The following is a 25158-nucleotide window of genomic DNA, read 5'->3' as shown; positions in this document are numbered from 1 at the left end:
CATATCTAAGTGTAAATTACACAGGAAGAAGGTGTGGTTCATTTTCATATTCTCATGAAGAAAAATAGTGATCCACAGAAGTAAAGGGATAGACGACGAGAGGAAAATTTCGTTATTTATAAGGAAATTCATGAAAATAATTTGTCTTCCTCAAAAGACTTCTTAAGTCCTATGACACAGGACATGCAATTTTAGACGTTGCACTTGTTACAATATCGACACATGTCTATATATTAAGATGTGTGAGTTCATAACTGAATAACAGTCCATGACATCTAGATGAAAACGTAATTTTCTTAAGATTTATTAATACTAGTAATTTTATATATTGAGAAAACTACGCAAATTACCCACTTCATCCCTGAAAACGTAGATCAGTTTCCCACTGGTTTTCAGTAAAGATTTTATATAGGAAATTTCACCACTCTAACATAATCTACTCGTTAGGTATATCTTTTTGGGGTAAAGTTTAACTTTTTTTTTTTGTTAATAGACCCTCATTTTAGTGACAGCAACGTAAAAAAAAAAATGAAAGGAAAAGAGTCGGCTGAGAGGTAGTCCTAACTACAGTGTAAAATTTAATTTGAAGCGATTCATACATTTGGTGAGCTAATGAGTCAAACTGCTTGTCTACTTTACATACTCAGAAATAATATGCAGTTTTTTCCTGTTCTTCCTCTTAAATACAGTATGCCCCAAACCAGTGTTTCACGTATCAGTTTATTTTAAAGGACAAACTTGGGTGCTAAGTTTCTTCCTTTAACAAGAAATTCTCTTGAAATTATTATTTTCGACGTACATTTTAAATCCTCTTCCTCTCCTTTTGATGCACATTTCAATGAAAGTAACATGCTAAAAGCCCAGTTGAAGCTATATTAGAAGACTTTTCACAGTTCAGCTCCCTGACTTTTGTAATGTATTGTCTCATTATATATATATATATATATATATATATATATATATATATATATATATATATATTTATCCTGATACCGATGGAACGACCATACATTGGCGATTTGCATTCCATCAGGCGACACTATATGGTCGTCCAGTGGGAAACCGTGTTAGATGGTCTCCTCTCACCACCACTACTGCGTAGAAATCAACTTTGAAAATTGACGTTGGTGGTCCCAACGGTGCTGAGATAACTTTTTTTTGTATAACTGCAGTTCAGGGTTTCATCGGCAGGTGCGCGACAGTCGCGAGCGTATAGCTTGTGGAGCGTATACTTCTATATATATCAAGGCGCGTTGGACCACCGGAAGTTCTCATTTCGCAGTTGGCAGCTGTGCTCACCATTGGCTTATGCATGCACTTTGTTCTGTTTGCAGATAGAGAGATTTCTCGCGGTTTCGGAAGCTAGAAGAAATAACATGAATTAAGGAATAAACAATGATTAAAAGATAACTGAAAAAACTGACAGAATATTCTATATAGTAATATACAAGACTATAAGAAAAATAACAATGTTTTTTAGCTTGTACATAGAATACATGTGACTATCTACAAATAATTATTATAATACGTTGTTTCAACTATTATCATACATATTAATCGTGTGGGATGTCAAATACTTTTACAAGCAGGGTTGGGCGTCTTTGGGCCACTTTCACATAATAAAAGCCGTAAGTTACTGGCAGAAGTTTAAAAATGTTTTATATCCAATTGTAACAAACTTGTCAATCGTTTTATACTAGTTTCCTTAAATCTCGGATCCGTTGCCCTCAGAGCCGTAGCTAGAAGGGGACGCGCAGAGCGGTCGTCCCGGGCGCTGATGGCAAGAAAGCGCCGAACGAGAAAAACGAAAGAAAAAGTGTTTTATGAAACCATTTCAACACGCATACAATGATGCTTGTGCACTGTGGATGCGCAAGAATGCTGGAGTAAAGATATCAGAATACGATGTAGCGCATCTTGTTTCAGAGGCATACCAAGCATACCAAAAGGTATGTCACATGGATGTAGCTCTCAACCGATTTGCCTTCACCAGAATATATTCACTGAACCCTCAGATATTTACATACACTGACTATCTGTCCGCAAACGTCCACGAGTATCTGATCGGCACTTTGTGTGGAAAGGATTGGGTACGTCCATCCTCACCACAACAAACGTCTGCAGATCAGGCGCCATGTTCCGGATAAACGGTCTCCCGACTTCCTTGATGCAGTCCATATGGTTCCCCAAATCTCAACAGGACGATTAGCTACACATAATGATTAGCCATGAGCCACATAATGATTTGGAGGATTCTGCACAATAACGCGTTAAATCCTCATAATGTTCGTCTGCACCAAAAACTCCGAGAACAAGTTTTCCATAACCATCTGGAGTTTTGTCAATGGGTGAGCGTCAGGAACCCATGTTTCACCAGAACATTCTGTGTACGGCTGAGGCGACCTTCAAGATTAATGTAGGTCAACGTACACAACGCTCACTACTAGTCCAGCGAGAATGCTCACTGGGTACGTGAAGTTGACAATCAACATATCTGGAGTCTAAATGTCTGGTGTTATAGTGGGAGGCCAAATTGGTCCTTATATCTTCGAAGGTACATTAATAGAAGTAGGATACGCTAATGTTTTGTCAGATGTTCTTTGTGAGCTCTTGGAAGAGGTCTCATTGGCAACTTGTGAAATAATGTGATTACAAGACGATTACTCTGCCATTTTGCAAGAGTTGGCAGACAAACTGTTGCTCATTTATTTCCAAACAGGTGGATCAGAAGAGGAGGCCGTTTTCTGGTCAGCTCGTTCTCCGGATCTCACTTCTCTCGATTTTTCTTTTGGGGACATGTCAAGGAGCTGGTTTAGCAAGAGCGTTCTACTACAAGGGAAGACATAATGAACAATATCTATAATGTCTGCCATGGACTAAGAGGAAACGAAGTGTTAAGAGCAATCTACAATGTCCCGGTGCGCATTCGAATGTACATCACACGTGCTGGACGATTCTTTCAACATTTTTTGTGAGTTTTATTTAGGGAGGAGTACAATATTTTGGTGAGAATATTCAGAACTTGCAGTTCATGTTATTTATTTTATTTATCATCTTCAGTTTGTTTATTTGTACTATTCTTAAACAATTGTTTGTGCAATGAGTTCCGAAAAGTGATTTATTAAAATGTTTACATAAGTTAAGAAGACTAAGAGAGTGGCAGTGATTTTGTAAGTTTGATTTTTTGGGGGGAAGGGGGATTGTTGTTGGACTTTACATCCAAATTTGTTTCATACGTAGTTTAAAACCAAAGAGTTTTTCTGTTTTTCTGTTTTAAATTGGTTCAGATTCCGAAATTGAAACTAGTACTGTCCTGTAATATTGTTTTCGTTTGTTGATAACTAGACGAGATATGCCCTAACGTTTGATACTGAATGCTGTAAAGAGTTTTCAACAACTATTTAATAGAACATGTGCTATCTGGTGTTCTTTTGGAGTCATTACCAACTAAAACTGTTGTTCTTAGTTGCAATTCAACAGCAAATAATACATAGATGCCAAACCGTAGAGTTTAACGAAAAATGTTCCTGTAAAAGTTGTTTCCTTTTCAATAATACTTCCAAATAAATCGAAATTGGTACCACTTTCCATTTGAAATTTTGGAGTTGATCCCCCGCGGAAGTATTCTCGCTACGTCACTGAATATGAAAGAATCACAGTTTGATTCTTCACATACGATTTGGTCATTCATTTTTTTGTTTGAAGTGTCTACCTGCACTACGAAGTACGAACTGAGAAAAATGCGTGGGACGGGTGGTCTGATAGCAACTCAACAACAAATAACACACACAGATGCCAAACCGTATAATTTAACGAAAAGTGTTTCCTGCAAACTTGCTTGTTTTTCAATAATACGAGTACTTCCGAAGAAATCGAAACTGATCCACTTTCCATGTACATTTTTTGAAGTTGATCCCCCGTTGAGGTATTCCATTTAAAATTTTTGAAGTTGATCCCCCGTGGAAGTATTTACGCTACGCCACTGGATACGGAAGCAACACTATTTGATTCTTCACATACGATTTGGTAGTTCATTTTTTGTTTGAAATGTCTACGTATTCTACGAGGCGAGAAAAGTGCCTGGGACGGGTGGTCTGATACTCCTTGTATATAGTAAAAAGCTGAACGAACAGAATAAAGAGCTCGTCGCTCCATCAGATCAATACATACATATCTGTTACCATTACTAGAGGTGCGTAAAACATCTATACACAGCTTTGCCGGAAGTCCATTTCATTGTTAGGCTAATTGGACACCCATGCAAACGTTGGTACTTCTGCTTGAATGGGCGCAGAAATTACCTGAAACTGTACGCAAAAAAGCATCTATACTGGACTCCGAAGAGGTACTTCAGTGAATTGTCTCCAGAAGAACGCCAGTTTGGGAACAGGTAGAAATACATCAATTTTGAAGAAAAAATGTTGACTACGGTTTCATCCTCAATGTCTAGAGACGATATGTCCAAAAACAATTTCTGTACTCCAGCCGTTCTACCGGTTGCAAAAAAGATACGTTTTATAGCAAGCGGTCCCCAAATTGGTAGAGGGATTTATATATATATATATATATATATATATATATATATATATATATATATATATATATATATATATATATATATATATATGTGTGTGTGTGTGTGTGTACAAAGTGAAGCTTTTCTCTATAAACGTTTAGTGATGAGTAAATTCCCGGGAAAATATTTTTGGGAATATTCCCGGGAAGATTCCTAAAAGTAAGAAGGTTTTCAGGAATTTATGTGCAAACAAACGAAATTGCATTCTATTATTATATTATGATTACAATATGAAATTCGTTTTTATCACAGTATACTTGTTACTCTTGTCTCCAGATGATTGTTTAAAATGCATATTCTGGAGTCATTATTTTATTCTGTTTACGCATAAATGTATGTTTACTTATAATATATTTTATGCCACTAAATATGTAAAGAAAACACTTAGTATAGAAAGTCCACATATCTTTACACCGTTAAAACAGTAAATTTATATGTAAGTGGATTTTCTAAACTTCACCTTGTTACTAATATTATATCATATTAAATTTTTAAATGTTATAAACAAATTATGTTGGTAACTGCAAAAAAAAAAAAAAAAAAAAAAATAAGCAGTCTCTCGAAAAATTCGTAAGGATGCCAATGTATGATATGGCGTAAACTCAGAATATTGATTTGAGGTACGCTGTGTTTTCTTACAGTTTTACTGTGTATTAATTTAAGTAGACATCCCTAATTTAAATAGGGTAGTAAATAGATTAGTAAATATCTAATTTAAGTAGACATGCTATTTCGAACAATATACATGGTGTTACAAAAATTCGCCAACAAAATTTGGTACATGAATACACACGTAAAAAGAAGCAAACAAATCCTAATTAACACAAGTCCGGAAACAGCTAATGAATCATTCTGAGAAGCAACCGGTGATACATCAATTTTGAAGAAAAAATGTTGACTACGGTGTCATCCTCAATGTCTAACCAGTGATTTACGTATAAGCTAAAAAGCTATAGCTTTGAACCCCACTCTCTTTGAGGGCCCAAAAAATTACAGAGAAAGTGGAAGTACATTCCCAAATTATAGCATAAGAAAGACAAGTTATAACACTTACATACATGAACAGTATTTTGTGCAGTCCTGCTAATTTGCACCCAAAAATAGCATTAGTTTATCCATTGCTGCGGATAGGATGCTTACGTTCTCTATTAACTGGCAACATACAGCATACAGTGCAGATAATGTCATTGACAATGAAAAACTGAGCATATAAAGGGCCCCCATTATCTTCAATAGCTTAGGGCCTAATTAAATCTAAATCTAGGGCCTCTGGAAGCAACCCTAAATTTTTTATGTAAATATTACATTTTAAAAGTATGTGTATTCACAACTACAGAGATTTATTTATGCAGTATCTGATTCTTTCTCAGAGAGCCTAATTTGAATTATAGACAGCAGAGAAAACAACATCTATTACTTACAGTGGTTCGGGGCGTATTGATAGTAGTTCACCTCTACAGAATTTCTAGAGTACCTTAAAAACTGGTACCTTTTGAATATTCATAAAGTAGTACTCTGCTACTTTCTAGTGCAAATGAATATGGAAATAAAGAAATGATATTAATTACTTACATAATGTACAGTCAACAAATTTCATTTTCTTTAACCTCCAAATTGTTCAAGACCTAGAAGTAAATGATAATAAAAGAAAATAATTAGTCGAATGGTCCTTATAACTTGGAAAATAAAGTAAAGAAATACAAATAATTATCTTCTTGGGAATTAATATGCTAGGAGAAAAAACACGCGAATATTGCCATTTTTAAATTTTACTTCACACCAAAAATATTTCCACTGCCCTTCACAAGACACCTCTTTAACTTTTGAAGCAATAAACAATAAACACTGGATTATCTTACGATGCAAATTACACCCAAAAGACGTTGATTAACGCATCCTCCAATACCAGTGTTGCAAATTCGGTATAAAACGTTAATTTCTTTCAACGGCATTGCCTCAGCTTATTACAAACTTAAATTCTATGTGTTATGCAAAATCTTACGATAACATTTTTATGTATGGTGCAAATTAAAGAAGTTACAACATGAGAAACCTTCGAAATTGTGGAAGCTTTAACAGTAATAACCCAAGGGAGGCGAACGGGGCAATGTACATCTTCATTACCTTAGCGTCAAATTCTGCAATCATATTAACAGGTATATCTTGTGAATAGCTATGAAGTTATAACAATTGAACATTCGCAGCTTGTCAAAAGGCTTTAATGTGAAAAATTATTAGGTACGAATCATATCTAACCTAGTAGATATATTGCTGTAGAGGCAAATATCGTAATGTAGATTAAAACTTAATATCTTAAAGCATTCCAAGGATATTAAATTACAAGTAGGGATACTGCTTCATATTACGTATTTTGTTGAAAATTTTGAAAATATTTACAGCTTTCCTTTGTTTTTTGCCATTATAGTATTATTTTCTGGTAGTGTTAATTGGAACAAATTCTCGCAATTTCTGAAATTTCTGACACAAAAATTAATTTTATAATACAAAATCGTTTCGAGTGACACCTTCGTGAATAATAATGATATCTTCAGTCCATAGTATGTACTTGTGTTAAAGGTTCGATATCCTTTGAGATGGTAAAACAAAGTAATTGTTTTCTCTCTTGTTTGGAGAATTGAAATGGTAGAGGTACATCTCGATGGTTGTCTATTCCATATTTCTAGAAGATTTTTTGTAATAGTACAATGGTGTCAAAATTCAGTTTATCATGATATATGATGTATGATTGCCAGGGTACGGCTCACATTTAAGGTGCAATAACAAGTATAATCTAATACAAATATATTCCCATTGTTACTGCATTTTATATGTAAACATTTGAATTTCTTTGGTGTTTCATAGTATTTATCTCTATTCCCATTTTTTAGATTATTCAATTTGTTATAGGTTGCATAAAGATTCTGTTCCCAGAGAAACAAATTCGTTTACTCCGCGAAAGAAATTTATTTCTCACTCAGGTGAAAAATCTCAAATTTCTAATGAGTTTGACAAACGATTTAATCGATCACATTTGGCAATACAGATAAATGAAGAACTTGACACTCGCCAATATTCTAGAGAGAGATTAAGTCATAGCTTCAGTTTGGCAACACATATTTTAATCCGTACAGGTGAAGACCCTCAGACCAGCCAGCACTGTGGAAAGGATTTTAGTCGAAGTTCAAGTGTAGGAAGACACGTCAAAACAAATACAGGTATTAAATCTTACACATGCGAGGAGTGTGGAAAGGTTTTTATTCAAAAATCATATTTGACAAAGCACATTTTAGTCCATAAAAATGAGAGACCTTACACATGCCAGCACTGTGGTAAGGGATTCAATGGTAGTTCAAATTTAGCAAGACATAAATTAATTCATAAAGGTAAAAAACCTCACACATGCCAGCACTGTGGAAAAAGATTCAATATAAGTTCAAATTTGGCAATACATATATTAGTTCATACAGGTGAAAAGCCTCACAGATGCCAGCACTGTGGAAAACGATTTAGTCAACGTGCGGTTCTATCAAGACATATGTTAACACATACAGGTAAAAAATCTTACACATGCCAGCAGTGTGGCAAGGGATTTATTCAGAAAACACATTTGGCAAAACATATGTTAGTCCATACATGTGCTAAACCTCACACATGCCAGCAATGTGGAAAGGGATTCAAAGATAGTTCAAATTTGACAAGACATATGTTAATTCATACAGGTGAAATGTCTTACAGATGCCAGCACTGTGAAAAAGGATTTAATCGGAGGTCAAATTTAGCAAGACACATTTTAATTCATACAGGTGAATTCCTCACGGATCCGAGCATCGTGGAAAGGGAAGCTCAAATTTCGCAACACACGTACTAATACATGAAAGCAAAGAATTTTACACGTGTCAGCAGTGTCGAGAGGGATTTATTCGGAAATCACTCTTAGCAAAGCACATGTTAATCCATACAAGTGAGTAACTTCACACATGCTACCACTGTGGAAAGGGATTCAAAGAGAGTTCAAATTGTTCAACACATTTTAACCCATACAGGTGGAAATCCTCTGACCAGCCAACACTCTGGAAAGGATTTCAGTCGAAATTCAAGTCTAGGAAGACACATTTTAACATATATAGGTAAAAAATCTGATATGTTCCAGAAGTGTGGAAAGGGGTGTATTCAAAAATAATATTTGGCAAAGCACTTGTTAGTCCATACAGGTGAAAACATTCACACATGCCAGCACTGTGGAATGAGATTCAATGATAGTTCAAATTTGGCAAGACATGTTAATTCATACAGGTGGAAACCTCACAGATTTCAGCATTACAGAAAAGGATTTAGTCGAAGTCCAAATCTAGCAAGACACACATTAATACGTACAGGTAAAATGTCTTACTCGTGCCAGCAGTGTGGAGAGTGATTAGTCCAGAAAGCACGTTTATCCATACAAGTAAAAGAATTCACACTTGCCATGAGTGTGGAAAGGTACTTCGCAAAAACATGACAACGTACACTCATGTCCAAAACTATTGTTGCCTTTCTAGAAATATGTTCTTGTACTGATATAAATTATTAACGAATTCATCCGGTATTTCCTGTAATGTTAGTATGTGTGTAATCGGCAGACAAGTATGCGACAAATTTCGTGTCAGAACAGTTGTAAATAAGATCAATAAAACGAAAATAAAGTTTTGCTGTCCATTTAGCAACATTTATTCTTACTCATTCTAATTTTCGTATTTATAATTGATTTTTCTATCAAATTTATGACACATGTGCATTTCCCGATTATACAGATAGTATAAAAAGTCTCCTGTAAAATCATTATGAAATTATATTCTTACATAAAGGCAGTTATAGATATGGGACAAATCATTTTGTACATGTTAGTCCATATAGGTGATAAACCGCACAGGTGCCAGCTCTGCCTTTACAAACCATTGAATGTTCCGGCATGTGCCAAGACTGTGAAGAGGTATTTATTCATAAATCACATTTGACAAGACATGCTAGTCCATACAGGTGAAAAGTTACATATTCCGCTAGTAAGGAAAATCAGATTTTACAAATTACATGTTCATCCGATCCATACAGGTGAGAATCCTCAGATATTCCAGCACTAAGGAAAAAGATTTAGATTAATTTCAATTTTCAAATATACGTGTCAGTACATTTAGGTAAAAATCCTTTTACGTCCCTAGACTGGAAAAGGATTTATTCAAAAGTCACATTTGAGATTATTTTATGCCATATAGGTGAAAAACTTCAGAATTGGCATGCGTGTAGAAAAGGATTTACTGAAAAATCAAACGTGGCAATTACCAGGTTAATACATACAAGCGAAAAGTGGTTTACCTGCGAAATCTGGAAAACGATATAGACTAATTTCATATCTGGTGACACAAGTCTGTGCATAAGCGTGAAATTCTTCACACATGTGAAGTCTATGGAAAATGATTTATTCGCATTTGAGATCACATGTTTATTCATACAGGTGAAAAGATCATATATGCCAGCTCAGTGCAAAAGGTTTAGTCATACTTCAAATTTCGCAAGACACATGTTAACACATACAGGTAAAAAGTTGTATACGTGTGAAGTCTGTGTAGTCGATAGTATAGTCGATAAAAAAGGTATAGTCGATATTCATACTTGGGAAAACACAAGTTTCTCCAGAAAGCATAAATGCATGGAGAAACATTTCTTCACATTCGGCAACACGGATGAAAAATGATACAGCCGAAAACTCTCACACTTGCCAGGAGCTTTGAAAGGTTTTTTTAAAAATCGCTTGCAGAAAAAAAATCACATAGGTGGAAACAAAGGGATTCTGAGATTGTGGAAAGGGATTTAGTCGAATTTCACATTATCCAACACATATTAATACATGCAGGTGAAATCCAAATACATACCAACAACGCTGAAAAGTTACTTAGTTCTTTTTCAACATTTTGAAACAACGTTTTAAACCATACAATTGAAAAACATCAAGAATGTTTACACTATAAAGGGACTTACTCGATCCTCAAAATTGGCGACACATGTTAATACATACAGGTGAAAAACGTCGTACGTTCCAAATGTGTAGAAACGAATTTGGAATTTATAAAAAGTGAACAACTCACACGTTTCAAAAGTGTGAAAAGCTATGTAGTCAAAGGTATTTCTTGTCATGTAACATTATAATACATAGAAGTCAAATATGGCACATGTGCCAGAAGTGGAAAGAGGAATTTATTCGAGGTTCATATTTTACAAGATTTCAGATCTACAGAAGGGACAAGCGTTACGTGTGAAAATTTTCAGACGGGATTAATTTAGAAAATCACGTTTGCCAAAAAACGCGATATTCCTATAAGGGAAAACCTTATACGTGGGAAAAACCCGTGAAAAATTGAAATTAATTCCAAATACTGCAAGCCAATTTTATGAAGAAAAATGTAGCACATAAGTGAGAAACATTGTATGTACGAAGACTGCAGTGAGGCGTTTATTGAAGTAATATATAACAACACTGGTTAACACAGAGACAAGTATATCTGACAAGAATGTGTAAAAGGATATAGTCAAAAATAATTTTTACAACATATTGCAAGCATCATGCTTACAAATTCTACAAAAGAAAGTTTAGTCAAAACTCAAATTTGACAGTGTTAATAATATGCATCGAAGAATGTGAGAAAGGATTTAGTTGACGGTACTGAGAAGCAATGTAAATATAATGTAGATTGAGGAGACCGCTCGTTTAGACATACAGTCAAAAAACCTCGTATGTTGTAGTGGGAACAATTTAAATGACAGTCATTTACAAAGAGCTCCTCCGTGGCTAAGCGGTTAGCGTACGCGCCTTTGGCGTGGGAGATCCGGGTTCGATTCCCGGCGGGAGCTCATGTGGTTCGGATTCCACGTTAATCAGTAGGTCCACGTCTCATATAGCCTCGCTGCTGAAAGGGACGCTAAACTAAAAATCAACTCAATCAACAGTCATTTACAAGACACACACAAAACCGAATGTAACTATATATGCCTTTTCATACAACTAACTTCACTGTGATAAGCATTTCATTGTAACATAAAAAAACGGCCAAAAATTTATTGATGAAAATAGTCTTCTTGAAAATCGCTTAATAGCTTGTAAACTGATTTCTTGATGTAATACTGATGTTTATATTTTCTGCAAGAATATATTTTTCTGAAAGATTTTTGGTTAAAACATAGAAACAGAAGAAACACGTCTCTTAAAATTTGAAGCGATGCGATATGGCTTGAATATCATGAATATTCTTTATATGTAAGGAATTAATTCAGCAAAGGTAGTGTGGTACAAATAAGTTTTCCCATGTTCGATATAGTCCAATTCCGTTTTTATGCATTTATTTTTCATAAAACAGAACATTTATAAGACTAAAACTTATGATAACTGAAACAATATGATAAATTATTCTCAATTAATTTTCTCCTTAAATGCCATGAGATTGATAGTAGCGTACCCAACAAATGGTTGACCCGAGTCATGCCTTCTTGTAAGTGGAGTAAAATTAAACGTGAATTGTGCATACATCGAGTGTTTTCCATTGTGATCCCAATGTTAAACGACGTCTTTAGCTCACTACGTAGGTACGCGTCATTTTGTTTCTCTTGAGATATACTGTTTATGTGAGGAAATACGATAAATACCGATGAGAGATCATCAAAATTTGTAGAGGGAGTATTCAGTCGTCTAAAGAATAGATGTTATATGTTTTCTGACAAGGCCAAGACTTAGTTCTGCTCGTGAAAATATATGCCTACTTTATTTGGAGGTAACTACTTTCTGCATCTGGAGGAAATTTAGTGGGAAAATGGTATATTTAAAAGCTCTTTTGCCAAGGTTAGACTTGGCTGTGCTTGTGCCTCATACTTTATGTTTGGGTAAGTACTAGCCTGATCTGAACAGAATTCAATGAGCAAGGAGCACATTATCTAAGCAACTATGGTCAGTATATTTGGTGGCCAAGGCAGGGGCTGACTCCGTTTGCAGACACAGGCTCTGTATCACAGTTCCGTATGCCGGCAGCTTCTCAGTTCGATTCACTGTCGTTTCCATTTTATCTTGCAGAGTTGTAATTTCTGTAAAACATTTTCGTCACTCTAAAATTGCAAGTTACTACTGGCAACCTGGCGATCGAGAAGTTCAGATTTGCGAACAATTCTATACATAGTAGTACATGTTTCTGGCTGGTAATAACTAGGCGCTAAACTCGTATTTCCAGTCGCCATTTCTCGAGCACTGTACATCTATATAATATATATGCTTGTGTGCGTAAGCCCTTTTATAATAAGGTTGTTACTACACTACTTAAGTATCATAATATACTGATGGAGTTGTCATCAATGTACAGTGTTATTTTGTCTTTCAAATCAGGTACATTTACAATGAAAGCTATGTTGCGTTCTGGGGTGGATATCGAGAACGAACCACCACTTACACAATCTTATCTTATTAAGAACCACCACTGTTTCTCATGAATTCTAATTACAATTTTGTGTTTACGTCGCCTTACGGTTTTCCAATTGCCATACCAACAAACTTTGTTATGTAAAAAGAGATGCAAGAGCGTAGTCAGTAAGGCGTTTGCCTAGCAAGTGAGCTACCCGAGTTTGAGTCCTGCTACATGTGGTAATTTTTCATAGTTTCATCTTCGTTCTATTGTAGCTGTGAGGCACAATCAGCTGCTGAAAGCTTAAGGAAGGTTTTCACTACATCAATCTCAAAGTCTGGAATAGTTATGAGCAACTATTATGTGTATGACGCATCAGTGGGCTTCGGTAACAAGTACAAAATAAATAGTTGCACAAAAAAGCAAAGGAACAAGTTATAGGAAACAGTAAAAGTTGTAAGAGCACCACTGTTTCTCATGAATTCATTATAAGTAAATACCAAATTTATTGACGTTCAATTTCATTTCATTTGATTTTCATCCATAAGTCATACATGAAGCTCGAACGAAGACGAGCGTATGAATCGGACCCGTCAATAAATAGATAGAAAGAAATAGCTATTACATACTAAAAGACAATAACACTATGGTATTATATGAGACAAAATTACACTATACAATCTACAAGCTGCATTAGGAGATGGGTATTCATCTACTAAATAAAAACAATTGTCCAATAGATACTTCTTTGGAACTGATTTAAATACATTCATCGATTCAATGTTACGAATATCTTTTGGGGAGGTTATTATAATTTTGGACGTAAGTATTTGGGACCGTTTTGAAACAATGCTTTACGGTGATTTTGAATGTGGAGATTTTCCCTATATCTAGTATTATGGCAGTGAAAGTTTCCTTTATTGGCAAAGAATGTATTAAGATTTTGGGGCGTGAAAATTAATAACTGTAATATATAAAGACATGGCAGTGGTAATATTTGTAGTCTTATAAAAAGTTTTTTACATGGTTCGTCTACTCTCACATTCTAACAACTTTTTTTTTTTTTTTTTGAATACGAAAGATAAAGTTACTTCTTGTATCATTTCCCCAGAAGATAGTGCCGTACATTAACAAAGATTGAAACATGCCAAAATAAATTCTGCAGCTATTTATATCCAAAATATTTTTGATAACTTTCAAGGTATAGGAAACATGTTTTTGTGCTAACGACATTATGTGAGTATCCCAAGTAAGGATGTTACTTATAGGAAGACCTAAGAATTTTGTTGGTTACATACTTTAAATAAGAATTCATGATTGATACATTTCTGCCATGAGTATGTTTGTTTCGTAAAAGGTGAAAGTTCAGGGCCACCAATTTTTCTGTATATTTCAATAGTTCTGCCACCCAAGCTAATCTTGAATAGAGAGTTGCAACGCTTTGCTGCAATTATAAAATTAGCATGAAGGACTTATTAATTTAAACATTTAAATAAGTTGCCCAGATTCGTCCATTTCTCGTTTAAACATTAAGGTGCCTTCCATTTCAACTCAGGCCAAAAAAAAAAAAAAAGAGTAAAATTGTGGCATCACCATCTCAGATATTGTTGAAACTGTTTTATAGCAACTAGACATGTTTTTAAGAGACCAACGTTTTTTTGTTTTGTCGAAAACAATTTTCGCGCCAAGTAATGGGCCATCAAAGACGGCGAATACAATTTATGATTTGTAGAAGACATGGAAAATGGTCAACTTCGGAGCCCCACTATTCAGCTATGAAGACAGATAGTTATATAATTTTTGTTGTGGTATGTAGATAGGGATATAAATAAATTACATTTTATTATAGTTTGGTTTGCTCAAGCATATCTTTTAGTAGATAACAAATGAACGTCAGTTTATCTGAAAAGTCGAAGTTTGCTAATTTTTTCGAGCACTTCCGGTTCGAATTTTAAAATTCTTGTTTTCACGGTTGGTAAGACCTAGTTAAGCGCTGTAAGAAAAAAATTATATTGCTACTGTGTGCAATCGTTTCGTCGCAAATAAAATTCGAGAAGTTGTAGTTTTCAAAAATCTCCATTTTGGGCACCATTTCATCGAAAACACCATGTTTTAAAAATCTGAAATTTTGTCAGATGGTTCAATTTTACATGAATAATAAACATGCCAAATATCATTCTCGATTAATGCTTCATGAATTAACTACAACCTTTTGAAATTTGAGAAGTATCGTTATCTCTGATGTTACAGTTGGCAACACTGGAAACAATAAAAGTGCAACGATTTGATGATGTTTGTGCTTCACATTCATTAAATGAAGCATAAAAGGTTTTCCTCACTGCTTTTTATTATTTTAATCAAAAATGTTCTCTGAAATAGTAAAATTAACCTACCACTACTACTCCGATTTCTTCAACCGAAGTAATCTGAGATGGAAATAACGATTACGAAACACACAAATTTTAAGTTCACTTACCTAAAATGGTCTTCGGAAACAAAATTTCACTGTTTTTTTTTTCACATGAACCAATCATTGCTTGGTGTCTTCTTCGCTAACAGCATGTAATCGTGCAGATGCTCCAATAGGTGTTCGTGCATTCAAAACTCGTAGCACATTGTCGATAGTCACATGAGACGTATTTTCACTTCTCTTATGCTCTTCTGGAAACCCGTACCCTGTTGAAGATCTATGTGGAAGCATAAACAGTACTCTTCACCTTCACGTAATTCATGATTTATTCATATTTCCGTTACCCATCACCAGTTTTCATATATGTATGTAACAAAAGTTCCTTTTTGCAGCTTCTTAAATCTACACTTTGAATTGCAGAAGCTCGATTTTGGTGGAAGCATGAAGTTCATATTGACCCGTTACTGATAAAAACTTCGCCATTTTCCGAAAGTCAAAAGTGACTTCGTAGAATACCAGTTACCGGTCGCACACTTTCTCATTCTTTCATTTTTATTATTTCCGGAAATTGTCAAATTCAGTTCCAGTCAACAAAACGATAGTAATACCCGGAGTTTGTACTTGCACTATTCTCACGAATTCTTCTGCGGTTTTAATAATGTGTATTTTTTTTTTGTCTAAGGTTATGCCGCGTTGCCACATTTTTTACAACCCTCCTTTCCTCCAGTACCGTTGCAGAGAGATTTGCATGGCCGGATTCACTGAAAAAACAGTTTTATCGGACTTGTCTGCATCTCGAACATCTGAAAGCGGTTTTTAAAGTGGGATGCAGCACCAGAAAAATCACTGACACGGTTTCGGAAATTGGAGACACTTACTTTAACATATTCGAACCTTTTTCTATAACCTATATTTTCGCTTTTCTTCGGGTATTTCTAGAATCTTGTCTATGGCTATGAGAACATGAGCCGAATCGTTTGCTTGTCGTCGCTTATTACAACAAAACTGGCAGTTGTTGATAATAACTGCCGTAAATTTCCTCGTTTTTCCAGTGATAACTCTGAATTTCACTTTGCAGAGTAGCAGTCCAGTTTTCAATGAATTTCACATGAAGTAAAATAGAATTTGTATCTTGAAAGTTTATATGTTGCTTTTCGGTACCAATTAATTCTCTTCGGATTTTCTTGATGTAGTCATGAATTACAATTCTTACAGTTAAACCAGCAACGTACGATACGAAAACAGTAAGTGGCACAGTTTTATAACGAGATCATTGTTTCCCCATATGGCATAAGTAACACTATTTTCATCAAGATCAATAATTAAAGACTCCACACTTATTCCTTTTACTCCATAGCATTTACCACATTCTTGAAGAAGACAGCTGTCATTTTCTACGGGGATCATACTACTAAAGAAAACAGGTCACTCATGACAGCTTCAATGCAGGCTGCACCTTTGATTTGTTGCAACGCAGTAGCAGCCAACATAAAATTTGCAAAGTACACAAACACACATTTCCCTCCCAGATTGCAGACTGACAGCTGGTCAAATCCTATGAAATTTCGAGTGACCCATTTTTATGCTGGGATTGTTCTGTTTGAAAAGTCCGTAAATTTCTTTGATGGAACGTGTGAGAAAACGTTTCGATTTTTTAAAACTTTTTGGCCATTTTCGATCACTGTAATGACATTGCACTTAATTGAGACTTTATCTGGAGCATTCCAAATCATCACTGAGGTAATAGTTCAGGCTTTTCACAGATCATCTGAATCTATTGGATGGCCGTTTGAAGTAAACTTAAAATTTGTGTTTTTCGTAATCGTAATTTCCTCCTCAGATTACTTCGGTTTAAGAAAACGGATGTGTAGGGGGAGACTCCTTTTACTATTTCAGAGAGCATTTTTGATGAAAATAATAAAAAGCAGTCAGAAAAACATTTATTCTTCATTTAATAAGTGCAAACCACAATCATCAAATTGTTGCACCTTGATTGTGTCCAGTGTTGCCAACTGTGACACCAAAGTTAACGAAACTTTGTTAATTTCAAAAGGCTGTAGTTAATTCACGAAGCATTGGTCGAGAATGGTATTTGGTGTGTTTATTATACATGTAAAGAACCATCTGACAAAATTTCAGAATTTTATAAAATGGTGTTTTCGAAAAAAATGGCGATTTTCGAAAATTTTACAATTTCTCGAATTTTCTGCGTCGAAACGGTTGCACACAGAAGCGATACAATTTTCTTTTCCGGAAAGCGGGTAAATAAGTTACCAACCGTGAAAACAGAATTTTAAAATTCGAACCGGAAGTGCTTTAAAAAAATTCGCAAACTTCGACTTTTCAGATAAACTGACGTTCATTTGTTAATTTATGTACAAAAAGATACGCATGCGCAAACCAAACTATAATGAAATATAGTTTATTTATATACCTATGTACATACCACAACAAGAATTATAACTCTATCTGTCTTCATAGCTGAATGGTGGGGCTCCGAATTTGACCATTTTCCATGTCTTCTACAATTCATAAATTGTACTCGCCTTCTTTGATGATTCATTACTTGGCGGGAATTTTTTTCGACAAAACAAAAAAATGTTGGTCTCTTAGAAACATGTCTAGTTGCTATAAAACAGTTTCAATAATATATGAGATGGTGATGGTACATGCTCTGCCTGAATTGAAATGGAAGGCACCTAAGCATTTCTATTGAGGATTATAAATTCTGTAGGTGAAGCTTTATTGCTATTCTTACAATGATTCACTTTGGACTTTGGAGTCTTCTAACACAGTTTACAGTAAAAACTAGGCAGAATAATATTTGATCTAACCGGAAAAGTAATATACCAATTTTAAAGAAATTCCTTATACAAAGTCATTGATATCAGAACAGTTTTCACATACTTATTCCACTAGGCCCTTTGTAATGTTTATGAGAAAAATGCATTATTAAAACAACAATCAAACTAAGCTTCATTAGGTTTCGTTCTAAAAATTTCAGTGTCTAGAATGAAGGTAAATATCGCAGAAAGTGATGACATTTTGAAAAGATCATCTGTAAAAGACCATGACAACACTAATAACTTAAATATCCATCACCAAATAATGGTAACTGTTCGATGAAAACTGTCTGCAAAAGAGAGGCCGGTTGTTTGGTTGCCATATGATGTGCCCAAAAAAAAAAAAAATAGTTTCTGAATGGAATTTCTATGTATGAATCTCTACTGAAACAACGATCTCGAGCCATTTATGAAGTGGTTACTTAAAAGTGATAGTTTACGAGACTATGCGAAAAGATAGATATTAAAGTGAGGAAAACTCCACAGTCTGTAACAAAGTACCTACTGACATTCAAAAACGTTATGCAGTAAGTATGGCGGGATTGGAAGGTCATCGTGCATCACAAGCTGCTGCTGTCGGGCAGATCGATACAGTTGGACCTCTGCAGTCGGTAACTAGATTGTTTGACCATAGCAATTGAATTGACTCAACTAAACTGTATAATCGTATAGTATGTTGCAGTAAAGTCTCATTGAAAGATGTAAATTATGTCAGTAAAATCCAAAAGCATCCAAATGCACTTGAGTCGTAGAGAACGTTTACTTTTTTTAAAAGGCAATTCCAAATTTAAGGGTTGGCTCTATGTACATTTCTCACATGTTAAGAATGAAGCGTGTCCTATGAAAAGAGAATGATCACATGTTTTAAATCACATGAGGAGCGTTCATTTAAAAAAAAAAATGAAAATGAGGTAAATAACCGACCACGTAACAATACTAATGTTTGATATTTTTTATTTATAAGATAAATAAGGATAAACTGCCCGAAATGCAGTGAGTCCTAGAGAATATTTTTCAAATTTTGTTTTACAACTACCAAATTTAATGAGTGGTCCTATATACCCATCTCGAAAATTGGAGGACATCAACGTACCCATCTCTTGGATTCCAATCCTCGCAAATAATATGGTCTGATCAAAGAGGATGTAAAATCTCAAATTTAGAAAGTCAATGATGTACGACATGATACGGATCTATACTAGCTTAGGTTTATATTTTGGTATTCTTTTTTTACTCAGGAAGAAATAATCAGGAGTAATGAAAGGTACAGATATGTATATTTCGTTGTTTTGACAATTCTGAAATTTGAGGGGTTGGTCCTAAGTACTCCTTCCAAAAAATGTAAGATGGGAGTATCGTTGCATCCATGCCCAGACCACTATACACATTTATAAAACCATATAGAGCATTTAGTTATCAGAAAAAAGAAAAATAGGTTAATACCCGAACACGTGAGCGTACTAATATGTGATAATTTTATACCCATGAAAGTGAATGCGCAGGCCCACCCAAATTTATGATGGTATATATTAGATCCTAGGGAGCATTTGCCAATTATTGTTTTTAAAGCATTCCGAAATTTAAGGCGTTTCGCTAGGTGCCCCTCACAAATAATAAGAGAGGCAGGGATAGCACTAAGGGTGGGCGGGAGTGGGCGACCGCCCACCCGATGAATGGCCTTGCCCACCCCAACAGAAGTAGAATAATGAAGGTAACATCCTGTACTTCAAAAGCAATAGGTATTACTATTGATTGTAATGTAATAGTTTCTAGGACCCTGTTTAACTCTGCAAAGAACATTGATTTTATTTACAAACATAATTCCAGATACAGCTGAACGCCAATTTACACTGGAATAAGCAGTCTTCATCCTAAAAGTGACCATTTCCTCTCATTTGAGAAAATTGAACCACTTGCACGTCATTATGGGTGTGATGTCGATAGTGTAGAGGTGGAAATGAAAGTTCTCCCGAAAGTTTTGAAACGTTATGAGGAGGAAAGGCAATGCAAAATTACCTCCGTTTCTCAGTTTACTGAAGTGATGGATCGTTTTAAACTTGCTTTTCATGAAATTCACAAATTAGCCGTAATTGCTGTCACCATTCCTGTATCTAGTTCACCACGTGAACGTTCTTTTTCGTGTCTTAGACGGGTTAAAACATATCTAAGAAATCGAATGGCAAACTGTAGCCTAAGCGATCTTTGTTGCCTTTCAGTAGAAAGAAAACTTGTAATGACTATTGCTGTAGAGAATGTGGTAAATTATTCGATGTTTGACATAACAATCAACGCAATGTACTCCATTAAAGTGCAGGTATAAAAGTTTATTGTAAGCTTGTTCGTACCATGTGATCAGCCCTTCATAGTTTAAAATGCATTGTTGTTTCTGTGGATCATGATGAAGTTTTGTTAATTGCTATTTACTTCTTTATCCAATTTATAATTGTTTTATTTATTTTTTCAACTTGAGTTTTAATTTCAAAAATTTCTGTGTAAGATATGATCAAACAATTATGCTGTCGAATTTCCCTATTCTTTTAGTAACATATATCTTTGCTGTTGCATATAGAGATTACGTCAAAAAAATGTAATGTGCACAAATTAAGGATATACGAGAGAAAATATAAATGATTTATATTTTTTGTCTCTTGCTTTTTTGTAAAAAATGCTTCAAAGATAAAAATGTTTGCAATAGCCTGTTTTATTCTTGTTTTACTTTACTTACTTATTGTGCATTTTATGATATTAACGAAAGGTAGAGTATTATCTGTTAGTCTGTGTTGTTTGAACCTTCTTTTATTTCTATGCATTCATGTACATTCTTGGAGAGAGAGAAGGTAAAGCTGTCTTGAACTTCATCGACCACACAGTACACACCGCTATAATTGTTAAAAGAAACCGGAAGTAGAGGTAGTGTGTCTGCTACGCGAAATTCGGTAGATCGAGCATATACCCACGAACTCCCGCAGCCCATCCTAAGTCCTGCATTTCTTCAGTCCCACCAGGCGAATGCCGGAATTGTACACTCCGCATCAAAAAAATTGCGACAGCCTACGCCGTGTAGCTAGGCCACTCAATATACACCTTCTTATCCCATAATCGTGTCTGGTAAAGAGACCCCCTCTCTCTCCTCCTTTCTTCTCTAGCATACTAAAAGTAGCTAATAACATGAACGCAATTTCAACTTCAAACTACACATGTATTAGTATCGATAAAATGAAATAACAAAACCGAGACGAAACAAGATTCATAAGTTGATTTAGGAAGAAACTGAAACACACACAATGACAAATTGAAACCAGTGGATGTACCAGTATATTACACAGAGGTTCAGAAATGAGGCAGAGAGAGAGAGAGAGAGAGAGAGAAGGCGAGAGAAGAAGGGAAAGAAAAGGGAGAACAGATAAAAATGTGGAATTTAAACTTAGTAAGAAAAGAACCTAACCAGTTCCGTTACCAGAAATCCAACAGTAATATAGGAATAACGTTTGTTTTTATATTTTTTTCAGGACCATTCAAATATATAGAGGATGCTTGAAACATTCATTAAGTCACTTTCAAAAAGGATAGCATACTCAATTTCCAGTAGAACTGTAGATCTCACAGACACATCTAAGATAATGTCAAAAGTGCTTTGTTTCCGCGTGATTCGGTTGTAAATTCGGTAGTGTTCATTGGACGTACTGATGCAAACTACATTCTAATAAACCCAGTACGTAACGTAGGTCATATCTTCCATTCCAGACTACTAATGCAAAGTGAACAAAAAAGAAAAAAACGAAAAGAGAAAGAAAGAAAGATAAAATTGAATGAGTGCTATTTTACTGCTAAATTTTTATCAGAAATATCCTATATTAAAAGTCCAAACCGTATCATAATGAAAAGTTACGAATGTTCAAATGGAAAATTGGATGTTTCTTATAGATGTAGCAGATCTTGCATGTTTCAAATTTTAACGTGAATAAATCATATTGAATTATAGGATGGAAACAAATTTGTGTCGAACTAGTATAAATAAAATTTTGCTTTCAAATAACCAAAGAGGTTACCATTTTCTAGTGTTTTCCGAAGATTTATCTGTTCCGAACATCCAGCATCACTTTCATCTTTTGCGAATATAACGTTGTAATTTGCACAGATCGAATGAACACGCTAGAGCTAAAACGGATCATAGTGTCAGTCGGATGATGTTGGTTAGCTTATGGATCACCACTGGGTCGAGGATTCAAACCCCTAGTGACCCGGTAATTCGACTGAGACCCGGTACCCCAGATGATAGAAAAGATATTTTGCTTATTCCGTTGCATTTAAACAGTATTTCTTTCAGAGATGGCCAGGACTGGAGATGTTATCCCCAGAGCACGAAAAACTCGACGCTGAAGTTGCCAGTTAATTATTCATAAAAAGGGACGAGATGGGCCACCAAAACTTACAAGGGTACATACTCTGGTTTAATGCTACCATACCAAACTTTTAATTTTACCAATTCTCAAAATTTAAGGGATACTTCTAGGTCGTTGACTTTGTGCCACTTCCTTAGGTGATTGACTTATGAGCCGTCAAAAATTGTTGCTCACTAAATATAAACCAGCCACTACTACTAAAAACTTTGAATCACCTTTTAATAGAACAATCAGAATAGCTAAATTCTCAAATTCAGGAAATTAAAGAATAACTTTTAACTTGCACATTTGATGTCAAAATTTTCTGTTGTTATTGAAAAATTTCTTACCCAAACTCACCGTGAGATCTTGTAGCTTATGTGTACCAGCGCGAGAAACGAAAGATTTTTAATTACACTTCTAAATTTTAAATTTAAAGAACGGCAGTTCAACTTCAAAATACAAAATATTTTTAGATATCAAAGTTAATGCTAGATGTCAATTAGCAAATAAAATTATGCAAGGTAATCCTAAATTACGAGGAACTTTAATGAAGAACTAGCTGAACCCGCGTTGTCTAGTCAGCACATTGTTCTGTTATGACCATGAATCTCTTTCCCACTGTGCATATTTCCTTACTCACACAGGAAAAGGATAGGAGACTCACAAAGGAAGTGAATTGCTATGTATAGATGTTGGAGTGAGTTTGTAGCAAATCTGTAGAAGTAACACAATACCAAGTGGAAATATTTATGTGTAGTAAATTCATACCCGTCCGAGTACGCCTCATTGCGTCTCTTGGGGCCTTCGAAGCTGCCAGCATGCAATAAGTTTTGTCATTCATTTAAGCAAAGCGCCTGCAATGTCCGTGAACCCGCCATACCTAACTTCTCCACTGGTTACCTAACACCGTAGTTTCGGCCTGCAATAATGTTAATATTATTGGCTCAAAACATAAAATGTTGAATACAACAATAACGACAAGGTTTCTGAAAATTTGAATGAGAACTGAACAATCTACACAAAATTTGGAATCGACCAGTGAAAACTGCACGTGTCGTTTTCGAGAACTCATTGTCGAAAGAATTGGAGACGAACATAGCATTTTAAAATATAGATGATCTGGGACACTTTTATCAATGCTCTAGGGACTACATTCTGTTTTTCGAGTCTGACGAAGCGAACCTTTATCTTATCATCCAGATTTCTATTATCCATGATAGCAACTATCATTTTCTTTATCGAATCTTCAACACCAGCTTTCTCACAGATGCTTCTTACCTCTGCCTACAGACACGAGAATTCTCTATTTGGACCTCATCTGAAATCTTCGAATTTGATATATCGGTATTTGAAAGGCATCACACGTTTGAGATTTTTAAAGTCAAGACTCAAGACACACTGCAAAATACCCATTGTTTATACGATCTTATTTTTAGAAATCTAACCACCAATTGCCATATCAAACCATCCTTATTAAAAGTGGAGAAATTTCATTTGTGTACACCAACTGCCCTACTTCTTATTATTACAGAATCATCCCATATACCTCGAGAACGAAATCATATTGTTACAGACTAATTCAATCACTTTCTTACGTACATTTTCCCGTAGGAAGAATACAAATATATTAATACTGATGGTCTAAATCTACCTACCAGACATAGAGCTAATTTTGCGCTCGAATACCAAACTCTTTCCGCTGTCAACAACTTTATTTTGTTTTAATCTGCAGAATATCAAGCAATCCATTATGTCATTACAAGCATTTCTTCGATGAAAACTTAATAATCTCCTGCCCCATTTTTCTCTGCTACATGTGCGTTATTCTTTTAAATGAACTCTTTTAATTACGTCTTGTATCATATTTCTACTTTTAATTGTGATTTCATATCTCTGCATTTCCTTTGTAAACGTATAAAGAAGCGCTCATAGGTAACTTCTTTTCAGAAGGATGTGTCCCAGTGGCGGCCGGTGGATGCTGATCTCGGGTGTTGCAGTTCGAACAATCGGAGACAGAAGATAGAAACTGGATTTATTAACTTATCAATATACATTTAGACGCACATATTATATGATATGTAAAAATAAATATAATTATGGCAAAAAAAACCCTAAAAATTAGAACATTTTACCCAATTATTCATGTTAAATTAATAGAAAATATATTCTCCTCCTTTCGATGGCAGCAAATTTTCTATGACAAACTCGTTAAAGTCTGTTATTCCCATTATCTGGTCTTTTTCGATCAATGTCAATACTGATTCTTGAAACATCGAATTCCTTTAAAATGTTTTAATTCTATTCAATGTGCAAGAACAGCTGTCTCCTTCTGCCGACGTCATAGATACAATTAGTATCAATTTCAGAAGCTTTGTACAGATAGATTCACCTAATAAATTTCCTAGACTATTTTGAACAATTAATTCTAGCAAACCCACATCCCTGACAGTGATCGAAATTTATTTACACTGTAGACTGAAAACAGTTGTTGGCAGAGATTCGTGTTTTATATATAAAAAAGAAATCTCTA

General features: G+C 34.9%; 1 protein-coding gene across 4 annotated transcripts in view; it reads left to right on the top strand.

The window, feature by feature from the left end:
- LOC145692881 (uncharacterized) overlaps positions 1-24749 on the top strand; it is a 33538-nt gene extending 8789 nt beyond the window's left edge. Inside the window, exon 3 of one of the 4 annotated variants that reach the window (XR_014132658.1) lies at positions 24576-24749. Coding sequence is in view for 1 of the 4 variants with exons in the window: in XM_081768422.1 (XP_081624548.1) it covers positions 7484-8444 (961 nt within the window). In the remaining 3 variants the exon portion in view is untranslated. Of the gene's footprint in view, positions 1-7464; positions 20950-24575 lie in introns of those variants that run through there. The other 3 variants (XR_014132656.1, XR_014132657.1, XM_081768422.1) reach the window with 3 other exon arrangements.
- Positions 24750-25158: the final 409 nt, after the last annotated feature.

Source organism: Thermobia domestica, chromosome 8, assembly GCF_964235325.1.
Source record: "Thermobia domestica chromosome 8, izTheDome1.hap1.1, whole genome shotgun sequence".
Classification (NCBI taxonomy): domain Eukaryota; kingdom Metazoa; phylum Arthropoda; class Insecta; order Zygentoma; family Lepismatidae; genus Thermobia; species Thermobia domestica.
The sequence above is the reverse complement of the archived record's forward strand: the minus strand, read 5'-3'. Positions and strand labels throughout refer to the sequence as shown.